At 41.3% G+C, this 27,698-nt stretch overlaps 1 protein-coding gene across 1 annotated transcript in view; it reads right to left on the bottom strand.

Moving 5' to 3' along the window:
• LOC111977727 (eukaryotic translation initiation factor 3 subunit L) overlaps positions 1-22,774 on the bottom strand; it is a 34,453-nt gene extending 11,679 nt beyond the window's left edge. The window contains exons 1-3 of the mRNA XM_024007297.1: positions 22,665-22,774; positions 22,062-22,104; positions 21,603-21,813 (exon numbers count right to left, since the gene is read on the bottom strand). Of these exons, the coding sequence (XP_023863065.1) occupies positions 21,603-21,813; positions 22,062-22,104; positions 22,665-22,694 (284 nt within the window). The 5' untranslated portion in view covers positions 22,695-22,774. The remainder of the gene's footprint in view (positions 1-21,602; positions 21,814-22,061; positions 22,105-22,664) is intronic.
• Between the last annotated feature and the right edge of the window lie 4,924 nt (positions 22,775-27,698).

Here is a 27,698-nt window from a genome sequence, read left to right as displayed (position 1 = left end):
CTGGTTTTACTCTTTATAGGTATGTGTTTGGGTAAAATGAACATTTTTGTTTTATTCTATAAACTACTGACAACATTTCTCCCAAATTCCAAATAAAAATATTGTAATTTAGCGCATTTATTTGCAGAAAATGACAACTGGTCAAAATAACAAAAAACATGCAGTGTTGTCAGACCACGAATAACCAAATACTAATGTTTTAACTTAGGAAGAAATCAATATTTGGTGGAATAACCCTGATTTTCAATCACAGTTTTCATGTGTCTTGCATGCTCTCCACCAGTCTTACACAATGTTGGGTGACTTTACGCCACTCCTTGTGCAAAAATTCAAGCAGCTCGGCTTTGTTTGATGGCTTGTGAACATCTGTTTCCTCTTGACTACATTCCAGAGGTTTTCAAATGGAGTTCAGGTCTGGAGATTGGGCTGGCCATGACAGGGTCTTGATCTGATGGTCCTCCATCCACACCTTGATTGACCTAGCTGTGTCCTGCTGGAAAAACTAATCCTCAAGAGTTGGATTAGGGAACATTGTCAGAGCAAAATGAAGCAAGTCTTCTTCCAGGACAACCTTGAACGTGGCTTGATTCATGTGTCCTTCACAAAGACAAATCTGCCCGATTCCAACCTTGCTGAAGCACCCCCAGATCATCACCGATCCTCCACCAAATTTCAGTGTGACACTTAAGCTTGAAGGCCTCTCCAGGTCTCACACCCACTGAAATTTGGTGGAGGACCTTCCTCTAGCCCCACTGAAAGCTGAGATTGAAATTCATAGTTATTCCAGCAAATATTGATTTCTTAACTCTTCCTAAGTAAAAACMTTGTGTTGTTTAAAAATATGAACAGTTGGCGTTGTCGGCATTATTCACCACGATTTACAGTGTAACTGGAGAATCCAAATCAGTGGAGCAGGCACACAGAAACAAGGTAGGCACAGTTCCTACACCTGTTACCACTCATTCTGACATCTAGGGGAGATAAGAATCGTATGATGAACAATAGAATACGGACCTAGAAAGCCTGAGCTTATTCAGTAGTCCCATTGTGTTTACGACCAGTCGTAAATATATGGCGTAGGGTAGGTTCCATAAGGATAAGTCCCGAGTGGAGCTAGTACTATGAGAGATCCATGAGTGATACTACAGTGTAGGGTAGGTTACGTGTAGGATAGATCCCTAGGGGACGCAAGTCCCAGCCGCGGAGTGTGTGTATGGATAAATTGTCATGCTTGTGTACTAGTACGGTACATTTTAGAGGAGTAGTCCATTGAGAAGGACCAAAAGAATATGGATGTGAAAGGTTGCCTATAAGTTGAGGAGGAAAGTCACATTCATGGTTAGAAAAGCAAAAAGATATTCTAACGTTGTTTGAATATGATTCGTGTGTATTAGTAGTAGCAATAAGGAGAGAGGTTGGTTTATGCCCTAAATAAATATATTTTGACCTTACACTTTTTTGGTTAACACATGATTCCATGTGTTATTTCACAGTTGTCTTCACAATTATTCTACAATGTAGAAAATAGTAAAAATAAAAATAAACCACTGAATGACTAGGTGTATCCAAACGTTTGYCGTGTGTGTGTACACACACAATGAAAAGTTTGGGGTACCTTAGAAATATCCTTGTTTTTGAAAGAAAAGCATATTTTTTGTTTATTAAAACATCAAATTGATCAGAAATACAGTGTAGAAATTGTTAATGTTGTAAGTGACTATTGTAGCTGGAAAAGGCAGATTTTGTATGGAATTTCGACATAGGCGTACAGAGGCCCATTATCAGCAACCATCACTCCTGTGTTTCAATGGCCCGTTGTGTTAGCTAATCCAAGTTGATCATTTTAAAAAGGCTAATTGATCATTAGAAAACCCTTTTGCAATTATGTTAGAAACAAAGACCTTTCTTCTGACACTCGTCATTCTATTCTTGTTCTGAAAAATGAAGACCATTCCATGCGAGAAATTGCCAAGAAACTGAAGATATCGTACAACGCTGTGTACTACTACCTTCACAGAATAGCACAAAATGGCTCTAAGCAGAATAGAAAGAGTGGGAGGCCCCGGTGCACAACAGAGGAAGAGGACAAGTACATTAGAGTGTCTAGTTTGAGAAACAGATGCCTCACAAGTCCTCAACTGGCAGCTTCATTAAATAGTACCCGCAAAACACCAGTCCATCTCTGACTGGCCAATAAAAATAAAAGATTAAGATGGGCAAAACACAGACACTGGACAGAGGAAGATTAGAAAAAAGTGTTATGGACAGACTAATCTAAGTTTGAGGTGTTCGGATCACGAAGAACATTTGTGAGACGAAGAAAAAATTAAGATGCTGGAGGAGTGCTTGCTGGAGGAGTGCTATCTGTCAAGCATGGTGGAGGCAAAGTAATGGTCTGGGGGTGCTTTGTTGGTGGTAAAGTGGGAGATTTGTACAAGATAAAAGGGATCCTGAAAGAGGAAGGCTATCACTCTATTTTGCAACGCCATGCGCTTAATTGGAGCCAATTTCCTCCTACAACAGGACAATGACCCAAAGCACAGCTCCAAACTATGCAAGAACTATTTAGGGAAGAAGCAGTCAGCTGGTATTCTGTCTATAATGGAGTGACCAGAACAGTCACCGTATGATACGTAAGAAGTGCCCATCAAGCCAATCCAACTTGTGGGAAGTGCTTCAGGAAGCATGGGGTGAAATCTCTTCAAATTACCTCAAATTGACAACTAGAATGCCAAAGGTCTGCAAGGCTGTAATTGCGGCAAATGGAGGATTCTTTGACGAAAGCAAAGTTTGAAGGACAATTATTATTTCAATTAAAAATCATTATAACCTTGTCAACATCTTGACTTTATTTCCTATTCATTTTGCAACTCATTTCATGTATGTTTTCATGGAAAACAAGGACATTTAAGTGACCCCAAACTTTTGAACGGTAGTGTATATACACACACAAACAAAACACCAGTCAACGGTTTGGACGCACCTACACATGCAATGGTTTTTCTTTATTTGTACTATTTTCTACATTGTATAATAATTGTGAAGACATCAATACTACAAAATAACACATATGTAATCATGTAACCAAAAAAGTGTTAAATCAAAATATATTTGAGATTCTTCAAAGTTGCCTTGACAGCTTTGCACACTCTTGGCATTCTCTCAACCAGTTTCATAAAGTTGTCAACAGGAATGCATTTAAATTAATAGGTGTGCCTTGTTAAAGTTAATTTGTGGAATTACTTTCCTTAATGCGTTTGAGCCAATCAATTGTGTTGTGACAAGGTAGGGGTGGTATACAGAAGACAGGGCTATTTGGTCCATAAAGCTCAAATAAGCAAAGAGAAACGACAGTCCATTACTTTAAGACATTCAGGTCAGTCAACGCCGAAAAGTTTCTTCAAGTGCAGTTGCAAAAACCATGAAGGGCTATGATTTAACTGGCATTCATGAGGACCGCCACAGGAAAGGAAGACCCAGAGTTACTTCTGCTGCAGAGGATGAGTTCAATAGTTAACTGCACCTCAGATTGCTGCCCAAATAATTGCTTCAGAGTTCAAGTAACATACACATCTCAACATCAACTGTTCACAAAGAAACCCCTACTAAAGGACACCAGTAAGGAAACTTGCTTGTGCTAAGAAACACAAGCAATGGACAATAGACCGGTGGAAATCTGTACTTTGGTCTGATGAATCCAAATTTGAGATTTTTGGTTCCAACCGCCAAGTCTTTGAGAGACAGAGGAGGTGAAAGGAAAATCTCTGCATATGTGGTTCCCACTGTGAAGCATGGAAGACACGTGATGGTGTGGGGGTGCTTTGTTGTGACACTGTCTGATTTATTTAGAATTCAAAGCACACCTAACCAGCTTGGCCATCCCATCTGGTTTGCATTTAGTGGGATTTTTTTATTTATTTTTTATTTATATATATATATATATACTATATATATATATATATATATATATATATATATAATATTATAATATATATATATAGATATATATATAAAAATAAATAAAAGTAATTTTTAAAAAAGTTTTTAAAATTATATATACAGTGCTCAAAAAAATAAAGGAACACTTAAACAACACAATGTAACTCCAAGTCAATCACACTTCTGTGAAATCAAACTGTCCCATTAGGAAGCAACACTGATTGACAATACATTTCACATGCTGTTGTGCAAATGGAATAAGACAAAAGGTGGAAATTATAGGCAATTAGCAAGACACCCCAATAAAGAGTGATTCTGCAGGTGGTGACCACAGACCACTTCTCAGTTCCTATGCTTCCTGGCTGATGTTTGGTCCATTTTGAATGCTGGCGGTGCTCTCACTCTAGTGGTAGCATGAGACGGAGTCTACAACCCACACAAGTGGGCTCAGGTAGTGCAGCTCATCACAGGATGGCACATCAATGCGAGCTGTGCAAGAAGGTTTGCTGTGTCTGTCAGCGAGTGTCCAGAACATGGAGGCGCTACCAGGAGACAGGCCAGACATCAGGAGACGTGAGGAGACGTAGGAGGCAACAAACCCAGCAGCAGGACCGCACCTCCGCCTTTGTGCAAGGAGGAGCACTGCCAGAGGCCTGCAAAATGACCTCCAGCAGGCCACAAATGTGGATGTGTCAGCATATGGTCTCACAAGGGCTCTGAGGATCTCATCTCGGTACCTAATGGCAGTGAGGCTACCTCTGGCGAGCACATGGAGGGCTGTTGCGCCCCACAAAAAATGCCACCACGACCATGACTGACCCACCGCCAAACGGTCATGCTGGAGGATGTTGCAGGCAGCAAACGTTCTTCACTGGCTCTCCAGACTTCTCTCACGTCTGTCTACTGTTCATGTGCTCAGTGTAACCTGCTTTCATCTAGTGAGAGCACAGGGCTGCAGTGCGAATTTGCTCAATCTGGTGTTCTCTGGCAAATGCCAAACGTCCTGACGGTGTTGGGCTGTAAGCACAACCAAACCCACCTGTGGACGTCGGCCTCATACCACCCTCATGGAGTCTGTTTCTGACCGTTTGAGCAGACACATGCACAATTTGTGGTCCTGCTGAGGTCATTTGCAGGGCTCTGGCAGTGCTCCTCCTTGCACAAAGGCGGAGGTAGCGTCCCTGATGCTGGGTTGTTGTCCTCCTACGGCCTCCTCCACGTCTCCTGATGTACTGGCCAGTTCTCCTGGTAGCGCCTCCATCTCTGACACTACGCTGACAGACAAACAACCTCTTGCCACAAGCTCGCATTGATGGTGCCATCCTGGATGAGCTGCACTACCTGAGCCACTTGTGTGGTTGAGACTCCGTCTCATGCACCACTAGAGTGAAAGCACCACCAAGCATTCAAAAGTGACCAAAACATCAGCAGGAAGCAAGGAACTGAGAGAGTGGTCTTGTGGTCACACCTGCAGAATCACTCCTTTATTGGGGGTGTCTTCTAATTGCCTATAATTCCCACCTTTTGTCTATTCATTTGCACAACAGCATGTGAAATGTATTGTCAACAGTGTTGCTTCCTAAGTGGACAGTTTTGATTTCACAAAGTGCTTTGATTGACTTGGAGTTACAATTGTGTGTGTTTAAGATTACTACCGCAAGCTTCTGACCTTTACACCGGATCAGAAGCTAGCTTGCAACTGAGTGCGCTACTCCCTGGCTAACGTCTCTGTCCCAGCAAGCACAGTTAGCCTTGAGCTAGCCTCGAGCTAGGCCAATCTCCGGCTTGCCGAAGAGGTCCTCCGGCTAATTCTTGTGCTACAATACATATTTTTGCAATTGGCCTGACCTTTTGTTGCGACACAGAGCCCTGCAATCCATCACAACTGGTCTAAATCAGCTACAAGCTAATTTAGCCACCTTCTGCACAGACACCAGCCCTGTTATTAGCCTGGATATTACTCACCAATTTACCAGCATCGGACTGTCTCTCGACAAAACGCCGGATTCCTGCCGTAATCCCTGAGCCACTACTTCTGATCCTCACAGCTAAGCTTGCAGCTAGCGCAGCTAGCCACTGCCACGAAGCTAGCACCAGTTACAAACACAATTCTACAATTCACAACCTCTCTTTCGCCATCGCCATCCGGCTTGGATCTCTGTCGGACACGACCACGTCTGGTCTGCAGACGTATACCCCACCCGCTGTGCCCTCAACCGGCCTCCGTCTGAGCAGACCCCCTCCGTTGAGCAGACCACCCCCGGGCTACTAACTTTAAACGCCGCTGCTAGCTTAGTGGAGGCCTGCCCGCTCCATCTCTTACGGCTTCCCCCTGGACACTATGATCCTTGGCTACATAGCTGATGCCTGATTGACTGTCCATTAATTCACGGTACTCCATTCTGTTTATTTGTGTTTTATCTGTCGGCTCTGTGCTTTAACTCAGATCTGTGTGTATTAATCCGACCCTCTCTGCCTAGTCGTCGCCATTTTACCTGTTGTTGCTGTGTTAGACTAGCACCCTGTTATTGCTGCTGTTATCTTACCTGTTGTTTTAGCTAGCTCTCCCAATCAAGACCTGCAATCACTTTATGCCTTATTGTATGTCTCTCTCAAATATCAATATGCCTTGCATACTGTTGTTCAGGTAGTTATCATTATCATTGTTTTGGTTTGCAATGGACCCCGTAGTTCCACTCTCCGTACCTCTGATACCTCCTTTGTCCCACCCCCCACACATGCGGTGACCTCACCATTGAGACCAGCATGTCCAGAGATACAACCTCTCTTATCATCACCCAGTGCCTGGGCTTGCCTCCGCTGTACCCGTGCCCCACCATACCCCCGTCTGCACATTATGCCAGAATCTATTCTACCACGCCCATAAATCTGCTCCTTTTATTCTTGTCCCCAACGCTCTAGGCGACCAGTTTTGATAGCCTTTAGCCGCACCCTCATCCTACTACTCCTCTGTTCCTCGGGTATGTGGAGGTAAACCCAGGCCCTGCATGTCCCCAGTCACCCTCATTTGTTGACTTCTGTGAGCGAAAAAGCCTTGGCCTCATGCATGTCAACATCAGAAGCCTCCTCCCTAAGTTGCCTTACTCACCGCTTTAGCACACTCTGCCAACCCTGATGTCCTTGCCGTGTCCGAATCCTGGCTTAGGAAGGCCACCAAAAATTCTGGATTTCCATACCCAACTATAACACTTTCCGTCAAGATAGAACTGCCAAAGGGGAGGAGTTGCAATCTACTGCAGAGATAGCCTGCAAAGTTCTGCATACTTTCCAGGTCTATGCCCAAACAGTTCGAACTTCTAATTTTAATTAAATTAATCTCTCCAGAAATAAGTCTCTCACTGTTGCCGCCTGCTACCGACCCCCCTCAGCTCCCAGCTGTGCCCTGGACACCATCTGTGAATTGATCGCTCCCCATCTAGCTTCAGAGTTTGTTTCTGTTAGGTGACCTAAACTGGGATATGCTTAACACCCCGGCAGTCCTACAAATCCAAGCTTGACCCTCAATCTCACACAAATCATCAAGGAACCCACCAGGTACAACCCTAAATCCGTAAACATGGGCACCCTAATAGACATATCCTGACCAACCTGCCCTCCAAATACACCTCTGCTGTCTTCAATCAAGATCTCAGCGATCACTGCCTCATTGCCTGTATCCGCCACGGGTCCGCGGTCAAACGACCACCCCTCATCACTGTCAAACGCTCCCTAAAACACTTCTGCGAGCAGGCCTTTCTAATCGACCCGGCCCGGGTACCCTGGAAGGATATTGACCTCATCCCGTCAGTTGAGGATGCCTGGTCATTCTTTAAAAGTTACTTTTTCACCATATTAGACAAGCATGCTCCGTTCAAAAAATGCAGAACCAAGAACAGATATAGCCCTTGGTTCACTCCAGACCTGACTGCCCTCGACCAGCACAAAAAACATCCTGTGGCGAACTGCAATAGCATCGAAGAGCCCCCGCGATATGCAACTGTTCAGGGAAGTCAGGAACCAATACACGCAGTCAGTCAGGAAAGCAAAGGCCAGCTTTTTCAAGCAGAAATTTGCATCCTGTAGCTCTAACTCCAAAAAGTTCTGGGATACTGTAAAGTCCATGGAAAACAAGAGCACCTCCTCCCAGCTGCCCACTGCACTGAGGCTAGGTAACACGGTCACCACTGATAAGTCCGTGATAATCGAAAACTTCAACAAACATTTCTCAATGGCTGGCCATGCCTTCCTCCTGGCGACTCCCAACCTTGGCCAACAGCCCCCCCCCCCCCCCCCGCTGCTACTCGCCCAAGCCTCCCCAGCTTCTCCTTTACCCATATCCAGATAGCAGATGTTCTGAAAGAGCTGGAAAACCTGGACCCATACAAATCAGCTGGGCTTGACAATCTGGACCCCCTATTTCTGAAACTGTCCGCCGCCATTGTCGCACCCCTATTACCAGCCTGTTCAACCTCTCCTTCGTATCATCTGAGATCCCCAAGGATTGGAAAGCTCCGCGGTCATCCCCCTCTTCAAAGGGAGACACCCTGGACCCAAACTGTTACAGACCTATATCCATCCTGCCCTGCCTATCTAAGGTTCGAAAGCCAAGTCAACAAACAGATCACTGACCATCTCGAATCCCCCGTACCTTCTCCGCTGTGCAATCCGGTTTCCGAGCCGGTCACGGGTGCACCTCAGCCACGCTCAAGGTACTAAACGATATCAAACCGCCATCGATAAAAGACATTACTGTGCAGCCGTCTTATCGACCTGGCCAAGGCTTTCGACTCTGTCAATCACCATATTCTTATCGGCAGACTCAGTAGCCTCGGTTTTTCTAATGACTGCCTTGCCTGGTTCACCAACTACTTTGCAGACAGAGTTCAGTGTGTCAAATCGGAGGGCATGTTGTCCGGTCCTCTGGCAGTCTCTATGGGGTACCACAGGGTTCAATTCTCGGGCCGACTCTTTTCTCTGTATACATCAATGATGTTGCTCTTGCTGCGGGCGATTCCCTGATCCACCTCTACGCAGACGACACCATTCTATATACTTCCGGCCCTTCCTTGGACACTGTGCTATCTAACCTCCAAACGAGCTCAATGCCATACAACACTCCTTCCGTGGCCTCCAACTGCTCTTAAACGCTAGTAAAACCAAATGCATGCTTTTCAACCGTTCGCTGCCTGCACCCGCACGCCCGACTAGCATCACCACCCTGGACGGTTCTGACCTAGAATATGTGGACACTCATAAGTACCTAGGTGTCTGGCTAGACTGCAAACTCTCCTTCCAGACTCATATCAAACATCTCCAATCCAAAATCAAATCAAGAATCGGCTTTCTATTCCGCAACAAAGCCTCCTTCACTCACGCCGCCAAACTTACCCTAGTAAAACTGACTATCCTACCGATCCTCGACTTCGGCGATGTCATCTACAAAATAGCTTCCAATACTCTACTCAGCAAACTGGATGCAGTTTATCACAGTGCCATTCGTTTTGTTACTAAAGCACCTTAACGACCCACCACTGCGACCTGTATGCCCTAGTCGGCTGGCCCTCGCTACATGTTCGTCGTCAGACCCACTGGCTCCAGGTCATCTACAAGGCTATGCTAGGTAAAGTGCCGCCTTATCTCAGTTCACTGGTCACGATGGCTACACCCACCCGCAGCACGCGCTCCAGCAGGTGTATCTCACTGATCATCCCTAAAGCCAAAACCTCATTTGGACGCCTTTCCTTCCATTCTCTGCTGCCTGCGACTGGAACGAATGCAAAAATCTCTGAAGTTGGAGACTTTTATCTCCCTCAACAACTTTAAAAATCTGCTATCCGAGCAGCTAACCGATCGCTGCAGCTGTACATAGTCCATCTGTAAACTACCCACCCAATTTACCTACCTCACCCCCATACTGCTTTTATTTATTTACTTTTCTGCTCTTTTGCACACCAGTATCTCTTCTTGCACATGATCATCTGATGATTTATCACTCCAGTGTTAATCTGCGTAATTATTCGATTTATTGCCTACCTCATGCCGTTTGCACACATTGTATATAGATTCTCTTTTTTTTCCTACCATGTTATTGACTTGTTTATTGTTTACTCCATGTGTAACTCTGTGTTGTCTGTTCACACTGCTATGCTTTATCTTGGCCAGGTCGCAGTTGCAAATGAGAACTTGTTCTCAACTAGCCTACCTGGTTAAATAAAGGTGAAATAAAAAAATAAAAAGTGTTCCCTTTATTTTTTTGAGCAGTGTATATATGCACACACACAGTTGAAGTCATAAGTTTACATACACCTTAGCCAAATACATTTAAACTCAGTTTTCACAATTCCTGACATTTAATCGAAGTAAAAATTCCCTGTCTTAGGTCAGTTAGGATCACCACTTTATTTTAAGAATGTGAAATGTCAGAATAATAGGAGACTGATTTATTTCAGCTTTTATTTCTTTCATCACATTCCCAGTGGGTCAGAAGTTTACATACACTCAATTAGTATTTGGTAGCATTGCCTTTAAATGTTTTCACTTGGGTAAAACGTTTCACGTAGCCTTCCACAAGCTTCCGACAATAAGTTGGGTGAATTTTGGCCCATTCCTCCTGACAGAGAAGTTGTAACTGAGTCAGGTTTGTAGGCCTCCTTGCTCACACACGCTTTTTCAGTTCTGCCCACATGGGACCCCAATCTATGGGATTGAGGTCAGGGCTTGTGACGGCCACTCCAATACCTTGACTTTGTTGTCCTTAAGCCATTTTGCCACAACTTCGGAAGTATGCTTGGGGTCATTGTCCATTTGGAAGACCCATTTGCCACCAAGCTTAAACTTCCTGACTGATATCTTGAGATGATGCTTCAATATATCTACATAATTTTCCTCCCTCATGATGCCATCTATTTTGTGAAGTGCACCAGTCCCTCCTTTAGCAAAGCACAGAACGCATCCCCTTCCTGAGTGGTATGACGGCTGCGTGGTCCCATTGGTGTTTATACTTGCGTACTACTGTTTGTACAGATGAGCGCGGTACCTTCAGGCATTTGGAAATTGCTCCCAAGGTTGAACCAGACTTGGAGGTCAACAATTTTTTTCTGAGGTCTTGGTTGATTTCTTTTGATTTTCTCATGATGTCAAGCAGAGGCACTGAGTTTGAAGGTTGGCAATGAAATACATCCACAGGTACACCTCCAATTGACTCAAATTATGTCAATTAGACTATCAAAAGCTTTTAAAGCCATGACAATTTTCTGGAATTTTACAAGCTGTCAACTTAGTATATGTAAACTTCTGACCCACAGGAATTGTGATAGTGAATTATAAGTGAAATAATCTGTCTGTAAACTACATTTTCCAGGCTGTGTATGGGCTATTTGACCAAGAAGGAGAGTGATGCGTGCTGCATCAGATCACCCGACCTCAACCAAAGATTGTTGGAAAAGTATTCCTCATGAAGCTGGTTGAGAGAATGCCAAGAGTGTGAAAAACTGTCAGGGCAAATGGTGGCTACTTTAAAGAATCTAACATCTATTTTGATTTGTTCAACACTTTTTTGGTCCCCATTATCCTAAAATGTAGAAAATAGTAAAACATACCCTAGCATAGGGCTATAGAGCCCTGTTTTAGGTGTGGGGCCGTTGGTCATTGGAAGAGTGAGTTTAGCAAGGGAGCTCGAAATTCACAATTTACAACAGGATAAAGTATTATATTTAGTGGGGTAACGGGCAGAATCGAAAGTGATACAGCTACTACCCGTCTTTGAACATGGGTCCAGTAACAATACCTGGATAATTTTACATGGTGACAGGAGTGGAGTCGAATTTGGGGTTGGATAATCTTTGCACGATACCAGGAGAGTGGAATCTAAAAGGTAACAAATAAAAATTAGCAGTATGACCGGCGAAAGCAATTGTCAAAACCGCTGAGCAATTGTTGTTTCAAAACCGCCGAGCAATTGTTGTTTCAGGATCATCCACTATGGGCAAAAGGCGCATTAGATTGTGGTCTGATTAAAGGTTGCAAGCCTGTGTGTGGGGAGGGGGAGCCGCAGATGAAGCAAGACCCCATTAAACCGGGGGCTGAGAAGTCGGTGGCGGAGGATCTTCCAATATTACTTGAACGAGGCATAGTGGTATGAGGACCAGCTCGGTGCAACATCCATTTATTCCCAATGAAAAAGAGACTGAAATGGCGTATTACGGTGGATTTTCGCGGCATAAACAAACAGTGAAAATCACACCAGTGCTAGCAGATTTGGCAGAGCTTTTGGCATCTATTCAATAGCTATTATCAGAGAAGTATTTAATTTAAACTTATTTTACTAGGCAAGTCAGTTAAGAACAAAAACTTATTTACAATGATGGCCTACCCCGGCCAAAGCTTAACGACGCTGGGCCAATTGCTCGCCGCCCTATGGGACTCCCAATCATGGCTGGTTGTGATATAGGCTGGAATCGAAGCAGGGTCTGTAGAAACGCCTCTAGCACTGAGATGTAGTGCCTAACACCGCTGCACCACTTAGGAGCCCTAGTATTGGTGAAGGATGCTATAGTAACAGTATTGAACGGGACTACGGCGCAAATAAAATATATTTTGAAGTATGCACCAAGGGCAGTGTTAATGGTAGCATGGGTTACCTTGGTAGCATTGTTGGGATATCACTTTGAGGGCATTGATGTTGAAACGTATTTATAGTGCTGATTTGCCTCAAGATGAGGTCAAGTTGATAAAGGTCACTGCACGTGTATATCATGTGGCCATGGAGGATGAAGAAATGGGGGCCGAAGTGATTACCCGGCATAGGAACACCTTTTGTAACCTGTGACTAACGGGGGGAGACATCCTGAAAGCATGAGGTTTTTTGTGTAACCCAGTAGAAAAGTATCCCGAAGGTATCGAGTCAGGCTAAGAGAGAGTGGGAATAGTCATGTTATCAAACTTAGTTTTTTTCTTTGCAAATATAATTATGCATAGCTTTAAGCATTATTAATACTTATGTTTTGTGTTTCTTTTTGCTTTTCAAGTCTTGTGCTATCACTCTCTTAGGAACCCGAAGGAGGAAGGGGAGAAAGTAAAAATCTCCAGCTGAAATGGAGGAAGTCAAAAGTTCCAGCTGAAATGTCATTATCAGTTGTACGGCGAGAGATGGAAATAAGAGTGTGCATAGTGTAATTATAGGTCAGAGGCCTAAGTCTCTAACTGAATGTTTGTCATGTTTTACTTTTTGTTCATTTATAAGCATTTCTAAGTTCATATAATTTTTAACAGTATGAAGCTACTGTTAAAGGGGGGGACTTGTGTTCCAACTTGAAAAATCGTTATTCATGTTAACATATTAGAACTGGGTGTATGGAAATACTGAGTTAGAAAGGGGAGTGCAGAAAGATTACATTCTGTCAGAACAAATTTTTGTTAAATCTCAGGGATTCTATGGAGAGAAGGGCAGTCTGGTTTCAGTCACTGATAAGGTAGGACAGCCGTTAGTTAGCGACGAGTGAGGAATGCAGGCCGAGGTCAGATGAAGTGAGTTCCTGCCTGGCAACAGCTCTAATGGCTGTCAAGATGTGCGAGGAGGAGCCTCCGCCTAGAAAGAGGGTATAAATATATGTGCTTGTGTAAACATGTCTTTGTCTTATGCAGCTGTTTGACCCAGTAGGTGAATAAAATTGGTTTGAGCTTTTTCCTAGTTGTCCGAATTAGTTTTAAATCTGTCAGAACAGGAGACAGACATCCTTGTTTTACCTCTCTTAAAATCTCAAAACTTTCTGAGAAGTAACCATTAATTTGTATTTTACACCTGGGGTTGCTGTACATAACTTGAACCCATTGTATAAGAGATTCGCCAAAATTAAAGTAATCCAGGCATTTATATATACATTTTAGTTGTGCTTTATCAAACATCTTCAAAATCTGCTATGAAGACCAGGCCTGGTATCTGACGTTTCATAATGTTAAATTGTTAAGTAATTGTCGTATATTATCTCCAATATATCGTCCATGTAAAAAACCTGTCTGATCAGGATGAACAATATCTGGTAAAACCTTTTTTATTCTATGTGCTACACATTTCTCCAGGATTTTCACAAAATTGAAGTGTAAGAAGCCTCCATTTTTTTTTWTTTTTTTTTAAATGGACTGGATCTGTATACTTACCACATGGGTCCTGTTTCAGTAGTAATGATATCAGACCTGAAAGCCTACCATTTTTATAGGCGTAATTAAAGCAGATATACATCTACTGGTACACCATTAAGCCCTGGTGTTTTTTCAAACTGAAAATATTTAATTGCCTTAAAAAGTTCATTGTAAGTTGGCATTCACACAGGTCTTTCTGTACATTTGTTAACTTTACAATAATAATAATAGTATTATTATGAAATAAATCCTTAGTTAACATCATTCAGTGGCGATGGAGACTGGAGAGAAAAAGTGTTTCCTATTTTGCTGTATTACAACCTGTAATTTAAATGGATTTTTATTTGGATATCATGAAATGGACAAACAAAATAGTCCAAATTGGTGAAGTGAAATTTAAAAATAACTTCTAAAAAAACAAACACAGAAAAGCGGTGCGTGCATATGTATTCACCCCTTTGCTATGAAGCCCCTAAATAAGATCTGGTGCAACAAATTCCCTTCAGAAGTCACATAATTAGTTAAAATCCACATGTGTGCAATCTAAGTGTCACATGATCTGTCACATGATCTCAGTATATGTACACCTGTTCTGAAAGGCCCCAGAGTCTGCAACACCACTAAGCAAAGGGCACCAACAAGCAAGCGGCACCATGAAGACCAAGGAGCTCCCCAAACAGGTCAGGGACAAAGTTGTGGAGAAGTACAGATCAGGGTTGGGTATAAAAAAAAACTTCAACTTTGAACATCACACGGAGCATCATTAAATCCATTCATTTAAAAATTGAAAAAATATGGCACCACAACAAAGCTGCCAAGAGGGCCGTTCACCAAAACTCACAGACCAGGCAAGGAGGGCATTAATCAGAGGCGCAACAAAAAGACAGAAGATAACCCTAAAGGAGCTGCAAAGCTCCACAGCAGAGAGCGGAGTATCTATCCATAGGACCACTTTAAGCCGTACACACCAGAACTGGGCTTTATAAAAGAGTGGCCAGAAAAAAGCTATTGCTTAAATAAAAAAATAAGCAAACATGTTTGGAGTTCACCAAAAGGCATATGGGAGACTCCCCAAACATATGGAAGAAGGTACTCTGGTCATATGAGACTAAAATTTAGCATTTTGGCCATCAAGGAAAATGCTATGTCTGGCACAAACCCAACACCTCATCACCTCAAGAACACCATCCCCTTTCCATCGGCAGGGACTGGGAAACGGGTCAGAATTGAATGATGGATGGCCCTAAATACAGGGAAATTCTTGAGGGAAACCTGTTTCAGTCTTCCAGAGATTTGAGACTGGGCTGGAGGTTCACCATCCAGCAGGACAATGACCCCAAGCAAACTGCTAAAGCAACACTCAAGTGGTTTAAGGGGAAACATTTAAATGTCTTGGAATGGCCTAGTCAAAGCCCAGACCTCAATCCAATTGAGAATCTGCAGTATGACTTAACTTCTTATGGCTGCAAGGGCAGTATTGAGTAGCTTGGATGAAAGGTGCCCAGAGTAAACTGCCTGCTCCTCAGTCCCAGTTGCTAATATATGCATATTATTATTCATATTGGATATAAAACACTCTGAAGTTTCTAAAACTGTTTGAATGATGTCTGTGAGTATAACAGAACTCATAGGGCAGGCAAAAACATGAGAAAAAAATCCAAACAGGAAGTGGGAATTATGAGGCTGGTCGATTTTCAACCAAGACCCTATTGAATTCAGTGAGATATGTATGAGTTTGCACTTCCTACGGCTTCCACTAGATGTCAACAGTCTGTAGAACCTTGCCTGATGCCTGTACTGTGAAGTGGGGCCGAAGGAGACAGGAATTAGTCAGGTCTATCATGACCTGACCATGCTCTGACCATGCGCATTCACATGAGATGGAGCTCTCTTCCATCGCACATCTGAAGTCAATGGAATTCTCCGGTTGGAACGTTATTGAAGATTTATGTTAAAAACATCCTAAAGATTGATTCAATACATCGTTTGACATGTTTCTACTGACTGTTACGGAACTTTTTGACATTTCGTCTGCTTTTAGTGAACGTGCTTCCTGACGTTGGATTTGTTTACCAAACACGCTAACAAAAATAGCTATTTGAACATAACTGATGGACATTACCGAACAAAACAAACATTTCTTGTGGAAGTGGGAGTCCTGGGAGTGCATTCCGACGAAGATCAGCAAAGGTAAGTGAAGATTTATAATGCTTTTTATGAGTTTTGTTGACTGCACAATTTGGCGGGTAACTGTATGGCTTCCTTTTGTGGCTGAACACTGTTCTCAGATTATTGAATATTGTGTTTTTGCTGTAAAGCTTTTTGAAATCTGACACAGCGGTTGCATTAACTTCTCTAGGATAGGGGGCAGCATTTTCAAATTCATACCCAAATTCAACTGCCAGCTACTCATCCCCAGAAGATAAGATATGCATATTGTTAGTAGATTTGGATAGAAAACACTCTGAAGTTTCTAAAACTGTTTGAATCATGTCTGTGAGTATAACAGAACTTATTTATTAGGCGAAACCCCGAGGACAAACCATCCATAATTTTTTTTTTTGAGGTCACACTCTTTTCAATTGGATTTTCATTGGGAATCCAGATTTCTAATTGACCTTCTTGCAGTTCCTACCGCTTCCACTGGATGTCAACAGTCTTTAGAAATTGGTTGAGGTTTTTTCCTTTTGTAATGAAGTACGGCCATTTTGAACGAGGGTCACTTGTTGTGTCTTGTTTGTTAGAGGCGCATGACCAGAAYYCTAGCTACAGTTTGTTTTAATCCTGTATTGAACACAGATCATCCCGTCTTCAATTTTATCGATTATTTACGTAAAAAAATACCTAAAGTTGTATTACAAAAGTAGTTTGAAATGTTTTGGCAAAGTTTACAGGTAACTTTTGAGATATTTTGTAGTCACGTTTCGCAATTTGGAACTGGTGTTTTTCTGGATCAAACACGCCAAATAAATCGACATTTTGGATATATATCGACGGAATTAATCGAACAAAAAGACAATTTGTGATGTTTATGGGACATGTTGGAGTGCCAACAACAGAAGCACATCAAAGGTAAGGCATGAATTATATTTTTATTTCTGCGTTTTGTGTCGCGCCTGCAGGGTTTAAATATGCCTCTGTTTACTCTGTTGCTATCCTCAGAAAATAGCATCGTTTGCTTTCGCCGAAGAGCCTATTTGAATTCTGACATGTTGGCTGGATTCACAACRAGTGTAGCTTTAATTTGGTATCTTTCATGCGTGATTTAATGAAAGTTTGATTTTTATAGTAATTTATTTGAATATGGCGCTCTGCATTTTCTCTGGCTTTTGGCCAAGTGAGCCAGTAGCGTCCCGCCTAAACTCAGATTTTTGGATATAAATATGAACTTTACCAAACAAAACATACATGTATTGTGTAACATGAAGTCCTATAAGTGTCATCTGATGAAGATCAAAGGTTAGTGATTCATTTTATCTCTATTTCTGCTTTTTGTGACTCCTGTCTTTGGCTTGAAAAATGACTGTGATTTTGCGGTGACCTAACAATCGTTTGTGGTGCTTTCGCTGTAAAAACCTATTTGAAATCTGACACTGTGGTGGGATTAACAACAAGATTACCTTTAAAATGGTGCAAAATGGTGCATGCATGTTTGAGGAATCTTAATTAAGAGATTTCTGTTGTTTGAAATTGGCGCCCTGCACTTTCACTGGCTGTTGTCATATCATCCCGTTAACGGGATTGCAGCCATAAGAAGTTAAAGATTGCTGCACACCAGTGGAACCCACCCAACTTGAAGGAGCTGGAGCAGTTTTGCCTTGAAGAATAGGCAAAAATCCCAGTGGCTAGATGTGCCATGCGTATAGAGACATCACCCATGAGACTTGCAGATGTAATTGCTGCAAAAGGTGGCTCTTCAAAGTATTGACTTTGGGGGGGGGGGGTGAAGAGTTATGCACTATCAAGGCCAGTTTTTTTGTCTTATTTCTTGTTTGTTTCCCAATAAAACATATTTTGCATCTTCAAAGTGGTATGTGTAAATCAAATGATACAATCTGGAATTTAAATATATTTTGGGGGGGGGTTGTAAGACAACAGTATAGGAAAAATGCCAAGGGGGTGAATACTTTCGCAAGCCACTGTATGCTTAAAATATTTTGCCTCCCTTTTCAAAATATAGTTTTGTGAATCATGGATGACTCCATTTGTAATGAGTTTCGGTAAATCATTTTTGGTCTCATTTCTATATTGAAGCTTTGAGAAAAATGTAGCCTTTTTTTATGTTCCATCCAATTCGCTTTATTTTTGTAATTAATTACACTTGATCATTCTTGAATAAGGTCATCCAATTCTTTTTGTTTTTCCTCTATCCTATTTTGTGCCGCTGTAGTAGTTTCCATCACCATGTACCTGTGCTGTTATTTTCTCTATTTCCTTTATTAGTCTAATCTCTTTTGACCTAAAGTGCTTTTGTTTTAAACGAGAATTGCCTCTAAAACGTACATTTAAAAGTGTCCCATACAATAAGGGAATCTGCGGTACCCATGTTATGTWGAAAAAAGTGAATTCTGAATTATTTTGTCTTAGTTAAGAACAAATTGTCAACCAGCAGGCTTTGATTAATTTTCCAATATCCCCGTCCACGTGGAAATTCTTTAAGAGTTATATGGAGGCCAATTAGATGGTGGACCGATCGTATTCGATCTCCTTATAATACTTTAACTCGATGGAAGCAAGAATGAGACCAGGAAGTAATCGCGACGGCTAGCTTGATTAAGCCTCCTCCATGTATATGTTACTAGGTCAGGGTTTTTCAGGCTCCATATATCCACTAGTTCTAACGTATTTATGATATTCATATTCTCCTTAAGTGCATGATGTTGATGGTTTGTAGTGTGATTTCCTTTACGATCCATTGTGGCACGTAAAACCGTATTATAATCTCCCATCATAATAACAGATTCATTTGCTGCTTGTGGGCCCAATAGATTATTAGATACATTTTCAAAGTAGTGTGGATCATTATTATTTGCCCCCGATAGATTAATTAGCCAGATCTGTTTTTGATCCAATAGCATATTTAAAAAGGATACATTTTTTTGATAATATAAAAATCACCCCTTTTGAGTTTCTTTGCCCATGAGAAAAAATATATTTCTCTCCCCCAGTCCTTTTTCTACCCAAACTCATCTATATTTGTAAAGTGAGTTTCCTATAAAGAATAGATATATTACTTTAGCCAGGTACATTTTTGTATTATCTGCTAAGCAATTACAATTTTAACTGGCTACACACTTATTTCCCCGCTTACAATAATGATACCACAACCAATGTTTGTAAACTTAACATTAAAAAGCCCCATGATGATTAAGTGTCCACATTGCTGCACTATAATATTAGCACTGTTAAGCATACTGTAGCTGCAACTGTGTAAACCTCCGATTGTCCTAATCTTCCACCCACTAAAACCTCCCCCCATACATACAGTGCATTCGGAGAGTATTCAGACCCGTTGACTTTTGACATTTTGTTACGTTACAGCCTTATTCTAAAATCGATGTAAAAAAAATATATACAAAAATAGCCCATAATGACAAAGCAAAAAAACGACAAAGGTTTTTATACATTTAAGCAAATAAATAACATAACAGAAATACCATTTTACATAAGATTCAGGCCCTTTGCTATGAGACTCAAAATTGATCTCAGGTGCATCCTGTTTCCATTGATCATCTTTGAGATGTTCCTACAACTTGGAGTCCAATCAAGTGGTAAATTAAATTGATTGGACATGACTTGGAAAGGCACACACCTGTCTATATAAGGTCCCACAGTTGACAGTGCATGTCAGAGCAAAAACCAAGCCATGAGGTCGAAGGAATTGTCTGTAGATCTCCGAGACAGGATTGTGTCGAGGCACAGATCTGGGGAAGGGTACCAAAACTTCTCTGCAGCATTTAAGGTCCCAAAGACAACAGTGGTTTCCATCATTCTTAAATGGAAGATCAAGTTGTAGAAACATCTCAAGGATATTCAATAGAAACAGGATGCACCTGAGCTCACTTTCAAGTCTCATAGCAAAGGGCCTGAATACCTATGTAAATAAGGTATCTGTATTTTTTACATTTGCAACGTTTCTAAAAACCTGTTTTTAGTATTGTGTGTAGGATGAGCTAATTGTTTTACTTAACAGAATGTYATAAAAGTTAAGGGCTCTGAAACTTCAGAATGCACTGTATATCCACTAGTATTTATCGTTAATTCCTATAATATTGAATCTACAATGTTTGATTGGTTACGGGTTATTTCTGTTAATGCATTCAACATATTCCAGTCTTTTACCGTTCTCACTGTCGGAGTGGACACATTGTTTGCAGAGTGCACAACCTATGCTACAATTGAGAAACAAGTTTTGGTTTATTTCCTTCCATTTACGACTTGTCAATTTAGTCATTGTCTTTTGTTTGGAGCTCTCCTGTCAATGTTGAGTAAGGATGCGCACCCGATTATGCAAAGAAGTAGGCCTTTAGGCTACCTGGCCTAAATGTAGGCATATAAAATGTGCTCATTTGGGGAACTGATAGCATTTCTGACTGGCTTAAAACACCACCACTAATGAGCTGTGGAGCTTCTCAAAGTAATGTTTTCACCTTAAACAGCAAGCCAACAAAGTCTGTTGAGAATGACAATAGTTCCTCAATGTATTTGAAAAACCTCCCTTTCGATAACCACTCGGCATGAAAGGGAAAAATGTAACACGCCTACCTGATTACTTCTTATTCCTTGCACAAATAACCAAAAGCTCAATGGTGCGGGAAACTGAAGGCCCACAATATTTTAGACAATGTTGCAAGTTTGTAAGCTTCGGCCGGATTCAAGTTAATAGTTGATACGTTTCATGTTTGTTGCAGACAGACCATTCGTAGCCAATGTGATTTATTAGAAGTTCATTTTTAAATCAGGATATTTTCTACCTGCAGGCTGCAATGTTTGTATTTGTTGGCCTCACAGGCTATTTTTACATAGTTGGCAATGGCATAAGTTACTTTTTAGGATTGTATCATATTCATTTAGACCTGGATAGAATTGAATTAACCACATGACAAGGCTTCCTTAGAAGTAATTATAAATTAAACCGTTCCATGAAAATGTGCATATAAAAACCATAAACGGCACGCAGATCGGTAGAAATTGTAAGATAAATTGGCATTCCATATGAGAAAGGTTGACGACTCCTCGTGTAGCCTATTACCAGCAACTTCAGGAGAGTAACGGCAGAATCTGCAAAAGCCAGTAGGAATGGGAGGAGGATGGTCGGAACAGGTTAAGGATTCTTTCTTCTGGTTATCTTGATTTCTAGCTCCCTCGAGTCATTTGTGTCTTATTTCAACATAACAGTGCCCTTAAAAGCATCAGAATGCATATATAGTGGATTTTATTACACATAAGATGTGTCTAAGATATATTTTGTCAAGGGACAGCCCTAGTATTTTAATGTTACGATAACTACAGAAAAAACTGAGTACCTGTTCTCGTAGACATCTTGGATTTCGTAGATCTTCTGCTCAATGCTCTCGCTCGACACACGGTTGGCCTGCAGCTCGTACACCTTCTGGTCGATGAGGTCTGAGATGGTCTTGTGGAAGTACTGCAGGAAGTTCTTGATAACCTCTGGGATGACGTGGTAGGTCTGCTGCTCGTACTGGCGCTCGTAGGCCAGGTCAGCTTTAGGGTCACCTGCAAGAAGATTGAGGAAGGGTGAGGTTCTTAAGGAATAGTGTTGCACTGAAACAGTAATGGTGGGATTTGTGCAATACGTTTCTACCATAGAATTATTGATGTGATTCTATTTATTTGGTGTCTACTTTGTGGTACAATTAACTGATGGGTGAGGGAGGCGTATGTAGTGACTACACACCAAACACATGCCTGACATTTGAATGTCTAGTTTATGCACTCATATCTAGACAAAACTACACACTCACCAGTATGGAGATAATCATCATTTGTGTAGGAATAAGGGTCATACTGTGGAGAGATGGAAAAGTATGTCAATTAAGATCAACATGATCAACAAGCAGTCATCAAGTCCAAATCCTAGTTGGTGAAACCAGGGTAATTAAAATGTCAACATATTTTACTAGCTAAATAACTAATGATGGCCAAACGTTTAGGGTATTTTTCTTCTGAAAGCTATTCAATGTGATAACAGCAAATATTTTTATCTGATATAACAAATCACTCAGAAGCCAACCAGACAGAAAAGTATTACTCCACCATGAGTTAACATTAGCTACGCGTTACGTAGGCACGGTAAAATAGGTGGTTTTCGCCAACTGGATGACTGGCTAATTCATAACAAACACTAGTAAGCACATGAAAAGCAACAATTATTTGTGAGTATCTGAAAAAATATAATCAAATCAACCGCCTAGCTAACTTAGGTAGCTATGTCGCTAATGTTAGCAACTATAGGTAGCTAGTTAATGTGGCGTCCTCCACTTCGTAATGAGCCAGTGAGGATAGCCAACATTAGGTTACCGCGCTATAACCTAAAATAAACTGTAGAACATAAAATAGGTATGTACTTCTTCGGTTTCTTCGGTTTGGAACGACATGTTAGGATATTTCCAATCTCGTACAAAAGTGTGTGCTTAGCAGAACCACGCAGCTGGCGGGGAAAGGAACCGGAAATGGATTTGCAACTAGAACAAATAGTAGACAGCAGCATGCTGGGATTGTGGCGGAATGAAATTAGGATCAGATGAGTTACTGGCATGGAATCGGATTGACCGTATTTAAGTGATAATGCCGGAGAAGCCGGTGTTTTGTTTTGGTGTTTCGTTGGATATATTGGCACGGGGGTTGTTAGGCCCGAAAGGAAGTTAAAATCAAATGAAATTGTATTGGTCACATACACATGGTTAGCATATGTTATTGCGAGTGTAGCGAAATGCTTGTCCTTCTAGTTCCGACAGTGCAGCAACATCTAACATGTAATCTAACAATTCCACAACAACTGCCTAATACACACAAATCTAAGTAAAGGAATGGAATAAGAATATATATATATATGGATGAGCAATGACAGAGCAGCATTGGCAAGATGCAATAGATGGTATAAAATATACATATGAGATGAGTAATGCAAGGTGTGTAAACATTATTAAAGTGACTAGCGATCCATTTATTAAAGTGGCCAATGAGAGGCAGTAATAATAATTTATTATTGTGAGTGTTGTAGATGTGTCAGATGGAATTTAAATGTACATGACTCTTTCCGCTACTCCATGACATAGACATCCAGACAATTTAGGCATTTTTCAAAAAATAAAAGCAAACCCACATTTTAACATTTTATGGACATTATTTTGTTTTTCTTTGTATAACGCTACTACATTAAGTACAACATATTTGTTTATGCTTATTTAACAAAGATTGCCTCAAATGAAACATAGACCTATTAGGCCTAATGGATATAATCTTTCTTTCAACATGATCGGTGTGCACTGAGTGTTAAAACTTCGCAAATGTTTCATGTACCAAATGCCTACACGGTAGGCACAGGCACGTGTGTGTCATGAACAACTTTTGCTTGAGCAACAATAGTGCAATCGGCGGTTCGCTTTCAAAATAAAATGCCTTAATTGAAACTGACACAATAGGATAATAAAAACGTGCCGTGATTGGAAAAGATAATGCTAAACAAGGTTGGAATGTTGTTATATACATTSAACAAAATACAATTATTAGTAGATTTATCAAAAACAAAGCTTTGAAAATCTGTTGAAATCGCACTGTGGATGTATTTGAATTCAGAATTGCATTGGGGGCAGCCTAACCTGTGGATTGTGATCCCATGAATTGGGTATCAGCCTACTCAGTGACACCCACAAAACACAACTATGTAGAGATTACACAAATATTAGCATCTTAGCTCTTATTGCAGGACTTTAAACTGTGTTAAATCACCATCTCAGTCAGTCTATTGTGTGCATTGAACATTTATGTTGCAGTGTACAGATGAACTATGGATGGTACACCCAAGAAATGGAGTATCAGCCTACTCAGTGACACCCAGAGAACACAACTGTGTAGAGTTTACACTAATATTACTGTCTTAGCGCTTATTGCAGGACTTTGGCTGTTTGAAATCACCTTTCCAGTCAGTCTATTGTGTGCATTGAACATACATATTGCACTGTGCAGCCTGACCTATGGATTGTGCTCCCATGAAATGGGTTATCAGCCTACTCAGTGACACTCAGAACACAACTGTGTAGAGTTTACACAAATTTGACTGTAATTTTGACTATAATTGCAGGACTTTGACCGTGAGACCGTGAACTCTTACTATCATGGTAAGTCTATTGTCTGTATTGAACATTCATATTGCAGTGTAAAGTTGAACTATGGATTGTACACCCATAAAATGGGGTATCAGCCTACTCAGTGACATCCACAGAACACAACTATGTAGAGTTTTTCTTGTGGTAGCTGTTAATGGCCCCTCGACGACAAGCATTTTGTGGTGCATTTCTTAACAGGGGTTTTCTCCTAGCTTCACATCAAAGTTATCTTAAATGGAAGAATGCATTTTTGGCCGGAAGAAGTACTTCTCTTTGGGGTAGCCATAACTGCATTTTGCCTCTAGGCTCTGCTCTTGAGTACCAAGAAAGACTACATAAACTACTTTCATGTGTTGTGTGCTTTTTTAAACTAAACACACGCTCCTTTTTATGTCAACAATCAGCTGACAAGGTGAAAGATGACTCATCAAGCTCAAGCACCTCAGTTGTAAACTGCATACTCACATTAGCATGAAGACCAATACTTATTTCACAATAGATTGTGGAAAGGGCTTGGCTGCGAATGGCACAGCTATCAGTTGGTGTACCCGAATATTTGAAATGAGCACGTCCCAGGTTAGAAAATCACTTTAGTTGGACTCCTTGGAGGACTACCAACTAAATGAATGGGCTCCAGTAAAGATAGGCATCATGGAGTAAGCAGTAAGTAGCCTTTACCAGAGATCTCCAACTGTGGCCTTTTCCTTACCAAACCTGTCACAATTGGTACCCTAACACTAGCTTTGACTTTCCTACATAATGCAGTAAGTGCTACTTGTTGGGGTAGTTTGACGTGATTTATGGAACACAAAATCACCTGATAATACTGACTATCCTTTTTCTGCCGATTTAAAACACTTCCAGATGACTTCAAACAGAAGTGTTGATTCCATAGCTCATAAGTGCTTCTATTTGGGGTAGTCTTTTTTGTTGTTGTTGAAAATCAAATCACATTGTATTTGTCACGTGCTGAATACAACAGGTAGACCTTACAGTGAAATCCTTCACCAACAATGCAATTTTAAGAAAATACCAACAGAAAAAAATATGAGATAAGAATAACAAATAATTAAAGAGCAGCAGTAAATAACAATACTGAGGCTATATACAGGGGGTACCGGTACAGAGTCAATGTGTCAATGTGCGGGGGCACCGGTGTCGGGGTAATTATGTACTGTACATGTACAGTTGAAGTCGGAAGTTTACATACACTTAGGTTGGAGTCATTAAAACTCGTTTTTCAACCACTCCACAAATTTCTTGTTAACAAACTATAGTTTTGCCAAGTCGGTTAGGACATCTACTTTGCATGACACAAGATATTTTAGACAGATTATTTCACTTATAATTCACTATCACAATTCCAGTGGGTCAGAAGTTTACATATACTAAGTTGACTGTGCCTTTAAACAGCTTGTAAAATTCCAGAAAATTATGTTATTGCTTTAGAAGCTTCTGATAGGCTAATTGACATATATTGAGTCAATTGGAGGTGTACCTGTGGATGGTTCATCCTTGGGAGAAATTTCCAAARGCCTGAAGTTACCGCGTTCATCTGTACAAACAATAGTACGCAAGTATAAACACCATGGGACCACGCAGACGTCATACCGCTCAGGAAGGAGCGGGAAATTCTGTCTCCTAGAGATTAATGTACTTTGGTGCGAAAAGTGCAAATCAATCCCAGAACAACAGCAAAGGACCTTGTGAAGATGCTGGAGGAAACAGGTACAAAAGTTACTATATCCACAGTAAAACGAGTCCTTTATCGACATAACCTGAAAGGCCTCTCAGCAAGGAAGAAGCCACTGCTCCAAACCACCATAGAAAAGTCAAACTACGGTTTGCAACTGCACATGGGGACAAAGATCGTACTTTTCGGAGAAATGTCCTCTTGTATGATGAAACAAAAATAGAACTGTTTGGCCATAATGACATTTGTTATGTTTGGAGGAAAAAGGGGGAGGCTTGCAACCCGAAGAACACCATCCCAACCGTGAAGCACAGGGGTGGCAGCATCATGTTGTGGGGGTGCATTGCTGCAGGAGGGACTGGTGCACGTCACAAAATAGTTAGCATCATGAGGCAGAGAAATTATGTGGATATATTGAAGCAACATCTCAAGACATCAGTCAGGAAGTTAAAGCTTGGTCGCAATGGGTCTTCCAAATGAACAATGACCCCAAGCATACTTTCAAAGTTGTGGAAAAATGGCTTAAGGACAACAAAGTCAAGGTATTGGAGTGGCCATCACAAAGGCCTGACCTCAATCACATAGAAAATGTGTGGGTAGAACTGAGAAAGCGTGTGTGAGCAAGGAGGCCTACAAACCTGACTCAGTTACACCAGCTCTGTCAGGAGGAATGGGCCAAAATTCACCCAACTTATTGTGGGAAGCTTGTGGAAGGCTACCCAAAACGTTTGACCCAAGTTAAACAGTTTACCAGCAATGCTACCAAATACTAATTGAGTGTATGTAAACTTCTGACCCACTGGGAATGTGATAAAATGAATAAAATGCTGAAATAAATCATTTTCTCTACTACTACTACTATTATTCTGGCATTTCACATTCTTAAAAGAAAGTGGTGATCCTATCTGACCTAAGACAGGGATTTTTATTAGGATAAATGTCAGGAATTGTGAAAAACTGAGTTTAAATGTATTTGGCTAAGGTGTATGTAAACTTCCGACTTCAGCTGTAGGTAGAGTTATTAAAGTGGCTATGCATACATAATAACAGAGAGTAGCAGCAGGATGTGTGTGTGTGGGGGGGGGCAAGGCACATAGTCTGGGTAGCCATTTGATTTGCTGTTCAGGAGTCTTATGGCTTAGTGGTAGAAGCTGTTTAGAAGCCTCTTGGACCTAGACTTGGTGCTCCGGTACCGCTTGCTGTGCGGTAGCAGAGAGAACAGTCTATGACTAGGGTGGCTGGAGTCTTTGACAATTTTTAGAGCCTTCCTCTGACAGCTTGGTATAGAGGTCCTGGATGGCAGGAAGCTTGGCCCCGGTGATGTACTGTACGCACTTCCCTCTGTAGTGCTTTGTGGTCGGAGACCGAGCAGTTGCCATACCAGGCAGTGATGCAACCTGTCAGGATGCTCTCGATGGTGCAGCTGTAAAACCTTTTGAGGATCTGAGGACCCATGCCAAGTCTTTTTAGTCTCCTGAGGGGGAATTTGTTTTGTCGTGCCCTCTTCACGACTGTCTTGGTGTGCTTTGACCATGATAGTTTGTTGGTGATGTGGACACCAAGGAACTTGAAGCAACTCT

Source organism: Salvelinus sp. IW2-2015, linkage group LG18 (assembly GCF_002910315.2).
Source record: "Salvelinus sp. IW2-2015 linkage group LG18, ASM291031v2, whole genome shotgun sequence".
Lineage (NCBI taxonomy): Eukaryota > Metazoa > Chordata > Actinopteri > Salmoniformes > Salmonidae > Salvelinus > Salvelinus sp. IW2-2015.
The sequence above is the reverse complement of the archived record's forward strand: the minus strand, read 5'-3'. Positions and strand labels throughout refer to the sequence as shown.